The sequence below is a fragment of the Chrysochloris asiatica genome, unplaced genomic scaffold, assembly GCF_000296735.1.
Source record: "Chrysochloris asiatica unplaced genomic scaffold, ChrAsi1.0 scaffold00067, whole genome shotgun sequence".
Classification (NCBI taxonomy): Eukaryota; Metazoa; Chordata; class Mammalia; order Afrosoricida; family Chrysochloridae; genus Chrysochloris; species Chrysochloris asiatica.
This window is the reverse complement of record NW_006408585.1, coordinates 2,877,015-2,890,283: the sequence shown is the minus strand read 5'-3', so window position 1 is coordinate 2,890,283 and position 13,269 is coordinate 2,877,015. Positions and strand designations below refer to the sequence as shown.

The following is a 13,269-nucleotide window of genomic DNA, read 5'->3' as shown; positions in this document are numbered from 1 at the left end:
GTTGTTGTTCAGTGCAATGGAATCAGTTCCTATTCATAGTGACCCTGTGTAGGGTTTCTGAGGAGCGGCTGGGGGGTTTGAATCACTGACCTTGCAGTTAACAGTCCAGTGCTTATCCTTGTTGTTAAGTGCCAGCAAGTCAGTTTCGACTCAGAGCGACCTTGTATAGGTTTTCCGAGGAGCAGCTGGTGAGCTTTGAACCACCAACCTTGTGCTACAAACTGACCTTGCAGTCCAGTACATTAACCCTCAGTGCCACACCAGGACTCCTCACCCTCCTTCAATTTTTGCTCTGTAACTGGGGCTCCTCACTTTCACTGTTATTTTAGTTTCACTTTTATAAGCATTACTCTTGGGTGAAAGGGGAATGAAATGATATTTTCTGATATATTTTTGTACCGACACAGACATACTCTTGCTCTCTGATGACCTAAGACCATTGACTCTGAGGGAGTCGGGAGGCACTGACCTAGCAGTGCTGTCTATATTTATCTCTATCCAAAATAAAAGTGAAAACTTCAAGGCAACCAGCTGGATGTTCGTGTAGATAGAAGTTTAATGAAATGCCTACAAAATGGCCAGAATCCTTTATAGTGAAGAGAGCTCACATTTGGCAGTCCAGGTGGAATTATGATAAATTTCACGTCTGTTGGGGAAAAATAAGACAGTCTGAAAATTCACTATGAAACCAGACATCTCAGTTGAGCAAATGATACTTTGAGTACAATCAAGAGAAAAGTATTCTTGTGCTAAAATGGTGTTTCTTTTGAGTCAACCTTTAGCTATCTAGGGGCACATGCTACAGAAATACAGATAAAATCTCTGTTAAAACATTCTCCTTTCTGTAGTTCCCCTAATATCATTTCAAAGGTTTGAGAGAAAGCAGTTTTGTATCCAAATTATATTTGTGAATAAGGGATGACTGATTAAAAACTACCGATAATCAAAAGCCAAAGAAAACAAAAATCAGATGAGAAGAAACAACAATAAAAACAAAAAGAGTTTCTCAACAAAATAAAAGTAAAAATTATGAAAGATAAAACAACTTCCACCTGGTATGGAGAATCATAAGAGACTCAGAGTACTTAAGTAGAGATTTTCTCCTCTATGTTTTTATCTAGTTTTATAACTGAGAAAACAAAAAACTCAGAATAGATCTCACCCAAAAGATATCAAGGCCTCATGATCAACTGCTTTGAAAGGCCTCACATCAGCAGAGCCTAGATGGAGTGGGAGAAAATGTGGCACAAAACTCAAAATTATAAAAATAATTTTTAAAAAACCCAAAAAACAGAGGCTGGAGGAACCCAAGACTGTGTCCCTCAACCACTCTTCAGGTCTGGAAAGGATCTCACCCTTCGTGGCCCAGTTTTCAGTCAAGTCATATACAGGGCATATAGGGGAAAAACAACAACAGTAAAGTATGCTAACGTGGAATGGTCAATCATTTAAAATCAAAAGGGCAACATTTACCTTAAGGACAAAATTGAGAAGGGATGGGAAAGAAGATGGAATGAAGATAGGAACTTAAGGGAGGAAGTGGGATAACTGTTGTTGCATGGAGGGATTGCAATTATTGAAATGAAACAAAGCGTATGCTTTTGTCTATAAATATTCACTCAATTCACAATAAAAAGTTTTAAAAAATAGTTAAAGCTATGTTCAGTTTGAGTTCTAGAAATAAATGCACAACTTAAGTAAGACAGAAGGGAAAGAAGTTTCAAAATCATACAATACTTGATGACAAGCATTAATGAAAAAGGAAATTGTAACTATCAGTCTGCTTTAAATCTTGTGCTAATTGCATATCAGGTTTTAAAAATTAGTGATTATGCTGGTTGAGTACGAGACCTGAGGGGTGGGAGTCATGAACAACTCGATGTTTTTGGCTTGGACAATTGGGTAGATGGTGGTGTTAGTTAATAAAATGATAAATTAAGAGGAAGAAGAAAATGTTTGGGGATGATGACAATGCTTTCAGTATTGAACATATAAGTTTGAAGCATCTGATGGAAAATCTACATAGAAATGCAGAAAGGCAGTGGGAATTACGGACCAGACACTGTAGAGTGATATTTGGTTCATACTGGCTAATATTTATTGTTTTATTACTAATTAATATTTAATTATTCTAATGTCAAATTGTTGGTTTTGAAAATATGTCTATACATCAAAATATTATTCCGTTCCCAAGATAGCAGTATTATTTAGAGCAAAAAGTCACAATAAGTCTCTCTGTCAGCTATGGTCTAAGAACCCTAGACTCCTCATAATCAGGAAATACATTTTACTTTTCAGCATTCTTCAAGCCAGGCTTAATACAAGGAGGCTTCAAAAAGTTCATGGAAAAGTCCCATGATCTTTTTATCCCATTTTTCCATGAACTTGCTGCAGCCCCCTCCTATTTACAACCAGTGAAGACAGTTACTCAGGAGTGCTTCAACCTACTTTTCTTGATAAACCACATGCATTTAATTTTATTTTTCTCATCTTTGGTAACTTCCCTCAGAATATTTTGGTTGGTATCCACTGAATATTCAGGATAGGTTATGAAGCTTAATTAGAATTTTGGAATGTTTCTTTTAAAATAAAAACAAAAAGCTTTTTATTGTGATTTGGGTTAAAGTTCACGGAGCAAATTCATTTCCATCCAAAAAGTCATATATATTTTGTTTTGTGACATAGGTTACGATCTCCACACTAGAATAATTCTCTTCCCAATTCCTCCTTGTGTTGCCCATTTCTATCCGTCCTTCCTTTCTATGTCTTCCTGCTTTCTGAATTGTATCCCTGGGCAAATGCTACCATTTTGGTCTCATATGGTTGACTATTTTAAGGGTATATACCTCCTAGGTGTTATTGTTCACCTATAGACCAATTGTTTGACTGCAAGTTGAGACACTGAGGTGAGTCCAGTTGTGAGATTTTTTTTTTCTTTCCATTGAGGTGCAAACAACACTGACGGATCATCATCACTAAGTATTTCAAGTCCTCTTCACTTTCAGCTCATTCGCACATCGAAATCTGTTAATGAGTTCCTTCAACCCTGATGCCACACTATGGTTCCTATAATCCAGTCTCTTGGATTGTTTGCTCAGCATACAGATTGAATAAATATGGCACACACCTTTCCTGGTTTTAAGCCACTCCATATCCCCTCGTTCTATTTGAACTGTCTCTTGGTCTTTGTATAGGTTCCTCATGAGCACAATTAAGTCTTCTGGAATACCCATTCATTGCAGTGTTATCCATAGTTTGCTATGATTACACAGTTGAAACCATTTGCGTAGTCAATAAATCACAAATAAACAGCTTTCTGATATTTTCTGCTTTCAGTCAAGATCAATTTGACATCAGCAATGATATCCCTTGTTCCATGTTCTCTTCTGAATCTGATTTCAATTTCTGGCAGTTCCCTGTCTATATACTAATGTACCCAATTTTAGTTTTTTTACTTGCATGTAATATTAATGATATTGTTCAATGGTTTTTGCATTCCTTTGGGGTCACCTTTTATGCAATGGGCACAAATATGGATCTGTATTATATTAATAAGGAGCTCTGGTAGCATAGTGGTTACAAATTGGGCTGCTAATCTCATGTTCAACAGTTTGAAACTACCAGCTGTTCTGTGGGAGAAAGACAAGGCATTCTGTTCCCGTAAAGATTTACAGCTTTGGAAACCCTGTACAGGGTCGCTATGAGTCGGAACTGACTCCATAGCACATAACAACAACAACTATATTAATGGATATATGTGTAGCAAATGTCATTTGCCTTCCCACACATATTCAGTTTGTGTGTCCATGTATGCACTCAGTTTATTGTTATTACTGTTACTGCAATAATATTTACCTCTATTGCCTTTAACTGTTGTGTTCCTCCTTTATTTTCCTTAACCTTGATCATTTTATATGACCTCCCCCTTACTGTATATTGCCAGTCTCTTCACCCACATTAATATATATTCCCTCTACTCTGTGTTCACTATTTATCTGTCAGCTTGTTGTAGTGATTGTGTACTGCTGTGATGCTGAAAGTTATGCCCCTAGTATCTTAAATACCAGCAATATTTACCCATTGAGTACTGCTGTGCCACTGTAGGATAAGCACTCATCCACAAGGTTGGTTTGAACTGCAAGGTCGGCAATTCAAATGCACTAGTCACTCAACAGAAACCTTATACAGGGGCATTATGGGTCAGAACAAACAACAATAATAAGAGTACCTGTGGTGGTCAGGTTTCAGTGGAAATTCTAGACTAAGACAGACTACGAAGAAGGAGAGGCAGATCATTCTGAATGGTTAGCCACTGAAACCCTTAAGAACATCAACGGACCATGATTTGATATAGTACCGTAAGATGAGCCCCTCAGGTTGGAAGGCATTCAAAATATGACTGGCAAACAGATGTCTCTTCATAGAGTTGACCTCAATGACATAAAGCTATCTACCCACATTTGCTGATGGGACACAACACAAAATGAGAAGAAACAACTGTAAACATCCATTGATAATCAGATAATCCTAGAGTGAATCTAGGAATGTTAGAAGTCATCAAAAATGAAAATTGAACATATAAAGATCAATATTCTAAGTATTAGTGAGCTGAAATGGATAGGTATTGGCCATTTGTAATAAGACAATCATATAGTTTACAATGCTGGGAACAAAAAAATAAAGAGGAATGGCGTCACATTCATTGTCAAAAGAGGATTTCAAAATAAAACTCAAAATCATAAATAATACTGGGTTTACTGGTCAAAAAGAAACAGAGGATCCTAACACAATGTCCCTTGGTCCCCCTTCAGATCTGGAATGGAACTCACCCTGTGACCCAATTCCCAACCAAGCAGTAGATAAGTATATAGGGTGGATAACAATACTGGTAACGTATGCTCACTATGCAATGACTAAAAATTGAAGATTAAAAGAGCAACATTTTCTGAAGGACAAAGTTCAAAAGGGTAGGGGAAGGGGCTGGAGTAGAAATAAGAGCTTGAAGAAAGAAGTAGGATAACTGTTGCATGGAGAGGATTACAATTATTGATATAAAAAAGTATACGGTTTGTTGAATGAAAAGTGATGATCTGCTCTGTAAACCTTCACTCAATTCACAAGACAAAGTTCCAAACAAAAAGAATTAAAAAAAAAAAAAAGAGAGCACTTCAAGATCCATCGTGAAGTTCAATGCTGTCTGTGAGAGGATAGAAGGAAGACCGGTTAATACCATGATTATTCAAATGTATGCTTCAAGCCAGTGATGATGAAATTGAAGAATTCTACCAACTTATTCAGATTGAAATTGATCATATACATAATCATGATGCATTGATAACTACATGCGATTAGACTGTGTAACCTGGAAATAAAAGAGGAAGGATCGTTAATTGGAAAATATGGACTTCGTGTTAGAAATGACAGTGGCGATTGCAAGATAGAATTTTACAAGATCATTGACTTATTCATGGAAAATATCCTTTTAAAACAACATAAAAGGTGACTATACACATGGATCTCACCAGATGGAATCAAACTGACTACATCTGTAAGAAAAGACAATGGAAGAGCTCAATTATATAAGCCAAAACAAGGCAAGGCACATACTGTGGAAAAGACCATCAATTACTCAAATGCAAGTTCAGGCTGAGGCTTGGGAAAAATTCAAACAAATCCACAGGAGCTAAAATACGACCTTGTGTATATCCAAGCTAAACTTAGAGACTACCTCAAGAACATATTGGGTACATTAGATGCTAATGACCAAAGACCAGAGGAGTTATGGGAAGACAGTAAGAATATCATACAAAAGAAATCAAAAGGTTATTTAAGAGATAATAAAGAAAGGAGTCCTTGTGTGGTGGTGTGGGCTAATGCGCCAGATTGCAAAGTCTGTTCAAACCACAAGGTTGCCAGTCAAGTTCACCAGCTGCTCCTTGGAAACCCTGTACAGGGTTGCTATGGGTCAGAACTGACTCACCAGCACTTAACAACAACAACAACAACAAAGAAAATACCAAAATGGATGTCAGAAGAGACTCTGAAACTTGTTGTTGACCATAGAGAAGCTAAAGCAACTGGAAGAAATGAGGAAGCAAAAGAGCTGAATAGAACATTTCAAAGGGCAGCATGAGAAGACAAAGTCAAGTATTATAATGAAATATGCAAAGACTTGTTGTTGTCAGGTGCCATCGAGTCGGAATCGACTCATAGCAACCCCATGCACAGCAGAACAAAACAATGTCCGATCCTGGGCCAACCTCACTACCGCTGTCACACTTGAGTCCATCAGTGATGCCACCTGGCCAATCCATCTCGTTAGAGGTCTTCCTCTTTTTCTCTGACCCTCCACCTTACCCAGCATGACATCCTTCTCCAACAACTGTTTCCTCCGGACAATATGTCCAAAGTAAGAGAGACGAAGCTTAGCCATCCTGGCCTCCAAGGAGCACTCTGGCTGCACTTCTTCCAAAACAGATCTATTGGTTCTTTTGGCAGTCCATGGCACTTTCAGTATTCTCCTCCAACACTACAACTCAAAGGCATCAATTCTTCTACGATCTTCCTTATTCACTGTCCAGCTTTCACATCCATATGAGGCTATTGAAAACACAATGGCCTGGGTCAGGCGCACCTTAGCCCTCAAGCTGACATCTCTGTTCTTCAATACTTTAAAAAGTTCCTGTGCAGCAGATTTGCCCAGTGCAATACATCATCTGATCTCTTGACTGCTGCTTCCGCGAGTGTTGATAGTTGATCCAAGAAGAATGAAGTACTTGACAACTTCAATCTTTTCTCCATTGATAAGAATGTTGTTTATTGGTCCAGTGGTGAGGATATTTGTTTTCTTGACATTGAGATGTAATCCATATCGAAGACTGTGCTCTTTGATCTTCATAAGTAAATGTTTCAAGTCCTCTTCACTTTCAGTGATCAAGGTTGTATGCAAAGACTAGTAATTAGAAAACCAAAAGGAAAGAACATGCTCAACATTTCTCAAGCTGAAAGAACTGAAGAAAAATTTAAGCCTCAACTTGCATTACTGAAGGATTCTATAGACAGAATATTGAATGATGAAGAAAATACCAAACGAACGTAGGAGGAACACTAAGTAAGAATCATTGTACCAAAAAGAACTGGTTGATGCTCACTTCAAGGGCTAGCATATGATCAAAAACCAATGGTACTGAAGGAAAAAGTCCAAGCTGCAATGAAGGCATTGGTGAAAAGCAAGGCTCTAGAGGTTGACAGAATTTCCAATAGTGGAAATTCCAGAATAATTAATTGTGCTCATTAGAAGTTGCTCAACAAAATTAAATGTTTAAACAAACTGATGCAGTACTGGAGACACTCATCTGTGCCAAGAAACTTGGAAGACTACTACCTGGCCAACCAACTGGAAAAGATTTCTATTTGTGCCCACTCAAAAAAATGGTGGTCCCAATGAAATACAGAAATAATCAAACAAAATCATTAATATCACATACAAGTACAATTTTGCTGAAGATAACTTAAAAATGGCTACACCAATTTATCAACAGAGAGCTGCTAGAAATTCAAGCCAGATTCAGAAGAGGATGAAGAGTAAGGGATATCATTGCTGATGTCAGATGGATCTAAAAGCACAGAACACCAGAAAGATGGTTACTTATGCATTATTGACTGTGTAAATGCATTTGGATTATAAGAAACTATGGATAACATTGCCAATAATGGAAATTCCAGAATAATTAATTGTGCTCATAAGAAGCTGCTCAACAAAATAAAGGGATACTGAATGGTTTAAAATCAAGAAAGGTGTACACCAGGATTAATTATATCCTTTCGCCACACTTATTTGATCTGCATGCTGAGTAAATAACCCAAGGAACCGGATTATATGAAGAAGAACATGGCATCAGAATTGGAGGAAGATTCATTACCAACCTGAGATATGCAGGTGATGCAACCTTGCTTTCAGGAAGTGAAGAGGACTTAAAATATTTACTGATAAAGATCAAAGACCAGAGTTTTCAGTATGGGTTGCACCTCAATAAACAAAAATCCTCACAACTGGTCCAATAAATAACATCATAATAAACAGAGAAAACATTGAAGTTGTCAGAGACTTCATTTTTCTTGGATCAATTATGTATTGCATTAGGCAAATGTCCTTCAAAAGACCTCTTTAAAGTATTAAAGAGCAAAGACAACAGTTTCAGGACTAAGATATAGCTGACCTGAGCCATGGTATTTTAAATAGCTTCATATGCATGTGGAAGTTGGGCAATGAATAAGGAAGACCTTAGAAGTATCAATGCATTTGAACTGTGGTGTTGGGAAGAATATTGAAAGGACCATAGTCTGTTGGAAGAATAAATAATCTGTTGGAAGAAGTATAGTCAGAATGCTTCCTACAAGCAATGATGGTGAGATGTTTCTTGTACTTTAGACACATTATCAGGAAGGACCAGTCCCTGGAGAAGGACATAATGCCTGGTAAAGTGAATTGTCAACACAAAAAGAGAAAGACCCACAAGAGATGGACTGACACAGTGTCAGCAACAATAGATTCCATCATGACAACAAGTCTGAAGATGGCTCAGGACGGGGCAATGTTTCCTTCTGAGTCAGAACCAACTCAATGGCACCTAACAAGAACAACACCCTCTAGTTAGTGTTTTCTCTCCCCTTCTCCTCCCACCCCTAACAACCATCAAATAATGTTTTTTTCTATGTGTAAACTTTTTCTTGACTTCTTATAATAGTGATATCTTCCATGGCAGTGAGTTAAATGATGTTTGTTGTTGATAAGTGCCGTCGAGTCAGTGCTGACTCATAGCAACCCTATATAGGGTTTCTAAGGAGCAGCTGGTGGATTTGAACTTGTGGTTCACAATCTAGTACTGATCCTACAGTACCACACCAGGAGCCCAAATGATTATTCTGTTGTTGTTTAGTGCCATCGAGTCAGTTCCAATTCTTAGTGATCCTATATAAGGTTTCTGAGGAACAGCTAGTAGGTTTGAACTGCAGTCCAGTGCATTATACTATAGCATCACACCAGGACATCAATATAATAAAGCTTGTAGCTTTTGCATGGTTCTATTAGTCCTCTTCTCTTTGCTCATTTTACACTCTTTGGGTAACATTATTTAATCCTTTAGTTATTTAGGAGTCCTGGTGTGGCACTATAGAATAAGCACTGGACTGCTAACTGCACGATCAGTGGTTCAAATACACCTTGGAAACCCTATACAGAATCACTATTAGTGAGAACCAAATCAAAGGCACTTAACAACAACACAGCTACATAAGACACATCTGTGAGGATGACACCCAAGCTTATGACTCAAAACCAAATATCACTGCAGAAGGCCAGGTAAGTAAAAACCACTATCTTCGGGGCACTTCTACTATGATTTTCCATCAGACACTTCAAACATAGTATGTCCCAAACTGAATTATCATTTGGGATAATTATTACCCAAAACTTTCTCTTTCTCCTTTTATATTTACTATTTCACTAACACACCATCTGCTCAATTTTTCAAGCCAAGACCCACAGGAGTTGGTCTTCATTGGCCCCTCTTGTGTCACCCTCAATTCTAAACTGTCAATAAATGTGTTGACTTTAATCTTGGTATTTCTATATCTGTCTACTTCTGCTACCTTGTTTCAGGCCACGATCATCCTAGCGAAATTACTGTAAGGAATTCCTAACTAGGCTCTCTACCTACTCATTCTCCAGGGCGACTAGGTCATGCACTAGTTCTTAACCATCATTGTGCACTTAATATTTTTGCAATCTAGTGTAATCTATGGCCCATTTCTTGGAATAATATTCTTAAATATATGCAATCAAAACATTGCACAACCAAGCAAAAAGCAAACTAAGTGAGGCCTCAATTGGAAGCAATCTCTTTGTGAGAAGTTTTTCTAAATTAGAGATGTGATTATGGCATTTCTCCAATACATAAGACACTTTGTGATGTGTCTCCTACCAACCACCATCATCTCACTACACTATTCTAAGTCTTTCCTTTCCCACTTGCCTCCAAGTACGTTGAAATCATATTCAAAGGCATTATATTCTCCTATGTCTGAACCTTTGTACATGCTGGCTTCCCTAATAAGAATAGCATTCATTCCTTCGTTGTCTGATAAATTCCTACACTTTTCACTTGGGTATCACAACATGCAGGTAACTTTCTCTGGGATTCCAAGTGTGGGTAAATGCTCTTGCTGGACCCCACAGTACCCATCATACAATTTATCATATTCTGATGGCATTTTTCTCTGCTGGATCTTTAGATGCTTGATAACAGAAACACTTTCTTATTTACTCTTACACTTTGCACATTGCCAGGCACAGGGTAAATCCACAATAACTGTTTGCTGCATACATAAAACGGATAAATGAGTGAATTTTCCAGTGCATTTCAAAGGAAATCTCACACTCTAAAGATACCGACTGTGATGTCATGAGCTACTTGCTCATTTAAAAGTAGCTAATGTTAAGCACTGTGGAGTCAGTTCTGACTCATAGCAACCCTGTATTGGCTTTCCAAGGCTGTAAATCTTTGCGAAAAAAACAAACAAAAACACCTCATCTTTCTCCCACCGAGTGGCTGGTGTGCTCGAACAACTGACCTTGTATTTTTCAGTCCAGTGCTTATCTTAATGGAGCTACCACATTCTCAAGAGAATAAAAAGAAAAGTTTGGGATTTCTCCAAGGGAAAAATAAGTTAGCAAAAAATAATTACAAAATATAATCTGGAAAATCTTCATTGTATCTTTTGGGGAAGAAAAAAAATATCATCACCACCACCATTCTGGGAAGCAATATTAGTCTCACACTTACTTCGGCTAATCTTGAATGTTTGTGGACCACCTCTGTTTTATTCATTGGCGTGAGCTGCTGCAAAACACTTCTGCTATTTGTCAAAGCCCGTGTCAATCGGGCAAACTTTGTCCAACCTTAAAAATAAGGAGAGAAAATCTCAGTTTTTTACACACAGTGGATATGGACTCCAACATTCTTGCTAATATTTACAGGATCTCAGCAATGGCATAACATAAAGAACTAATGAAAAGTGTAAGTCTAAAGCATTTGATATCTACATAAACAATATCACATATTTGCTCTATCCTATAAAATAAGGATAACTTTTGTGTCTTATCCATACTTAATATATTGGTCAAAGCAGTTAGTTGTCCTCAAAATTCCATGCTCCCCTTTGCATGGTACAGATACATCACTAGGAAATAGTTACCCAATCAGGGAATACATTTCCCAGCTTTCCTTGCATCATATATGTGCACTTGTCACTAGCTCTCACCAATAGAATATAAGCAAAAGTGATGCACATCACGTCCAAGTCAAGATTTAAGAAGTGTGACTTCTTACACTAGTCTGCCAGCTGGCTGAAAATAACAATAAAGCCTACTGAAATCCAAATGAATGGATGTCCTATGCCAGCCAAGAGCAACTATCTTCAATTGTTATCAAGCAAATGATATGCTTTTATTATGGCAAACTGCTGAAAGCTGGGGGTTTATTTGTTATGGCATCTAGTATAATTCTCATTAAATACACTCCTACTGAATATTTGTATGCACATATGCACATAAAACCAAAAAAACACAACTTACTGCTATCCAGTTAATTATGACTTACAGTGATCCTGTATAGGGTTTCCAAGACTGTACATTTTTACAAGAACAGACACACCTTAACTTTCTCCTGCAGAGGAGCTAGTAGGTTTGAACCACTGGCCTTATGGCCAATGCCTAATCCATTGCTGGATCCTTATATGTACATATGTTGTTGTTATGTGCAGTGGATTCGGTTCTGACTCATAGCAACACCGTACAGGGTTTCTGAGGCTGGAAATCTTTTCGGGGGCAGAAAGCCTCATCTTTCTCCCACGGAACAGCTGGTAGTTTCAAACCGCTGGCCCTGAGGTTGGCAGCCCGACTTGTAACCATTAAGCTACCACAGCTCTTTATATATACATATATAAGAGAATAAATCCTAGTATTAAGAAATTTGGTTTGTTACAGTTGCTCACATCTTCTGTCTTAGCACACAACCTTATTTTCCTTGCAAAAGAAAAATATTATGTTTCTTACATTAACAACTGTGATGATATCTAAAAATTATTTTTGAATTATCTATAATCCTTAATAATGTTTTTTGAAATAGCAGTAACTTCCTGGGGAAAGGAATGTGAATTTAATGAGAAAGAAATTTCTTCTGAGGCCTCAAATCGCCATTATTAAAACCATTTATTCAAGGAAATGTCAAGGAGATGTGAAAAAGTAGAGCAATATCACCATATTCTTCTCCTGTTTCAATTTTCCTTTCTTTTAGCTTCTTTAAAAACTCTGATCCCATTAAAGATTCCATTAAGAATTCGTTTTTGATAACTTCTATGCTAATACTCTTCACTCGGGTATTTGCCAAGTAATCCTTAAACATGAAACCCTCAGGATGATCCAAACGAGTGACACTAAAGGCAATTATGGAATTTCAGACAATGTGAGAGAATGTGAAGGAAGAAATTCTAAGCAAACGATAACCTAAAGTATTTCAAACTATACCATGTAGGTGAGTGATGTCATGCTTAATTATTGTTATTTATTATTAATACTGAATGAAATCCTCGTGTGGCACCACAGGATAAGCACTCGACCTCAAGGTCAGTTTGAATTGCAAGGTCGGTAGTTTTAAACAGCTGCTCCTTGAAAATCCTATTCAGGATTGTTATGAATTAGAACGGACTCGACAGCACTCCTCAACAGCAATTATTAATATTAATTCTGGTTTCATTTAAATTTCTATTGTCCCACCCACTCAGCACCATTTACTATATGCAGTAAATGAACTTAAGAAGAGAAGCAAACTGGCATCTATTGATTGTTGTTGTTAAGTGCCATTGAGTTGGTTTGATTCATAGCAACTCTGTATAGGGTTTACAAGGAGCAGCTGGTGGGTTTGAACTGCCAACCTTGTGGTTCGCAGTCCAGTGCTGATCTTACAGCACCATACCAGGAATCTGGCATCAACTGATAAACGGTCCTTATTTCTTATTCATTAACAGATTTCAGCTTAGTAACTGAAACAAACAAAATATTAATTAGGCTTTCAGAATTGTATCAACTCCAATCCTAATTCTATATAATATGCAAAAAGAAAAATAAAACAAAAACACAGACATGGTGACAGAACTCTAAGCATATAAAAGACAAAATAAAAAAAGACAAATACCAAAACCAAACCAAAC

General features: G+C 37.4%; 1 protein-coding gene across 2 annotated transcripts in view; it reads right to left on the bottom strand.

Annotated features, from left to right (window-relative positions):
- KCNH5 (potassium voltage-gated channel, subfamily H (eag-related), member 5) overlaps window positions 1–13,269 on the bottom strand; it is a 608,817-nt gene that overhangs the window by 476,335 nt on the left and 119,213 nt on the right. For both annotated transcript variants that reach the window (XM_006864573.1, XM_006864574.1), the window contains exon 5: window positions 10,845–10,960. In XM_006864573.1, coding sequence (XP_006864635.1) covers window positions 10,845–10,960 — 116 coding nt within the window. The remainder of the gene's footprint in view (window positions 1–10,844; window positions 10,961–13,269) is intronic.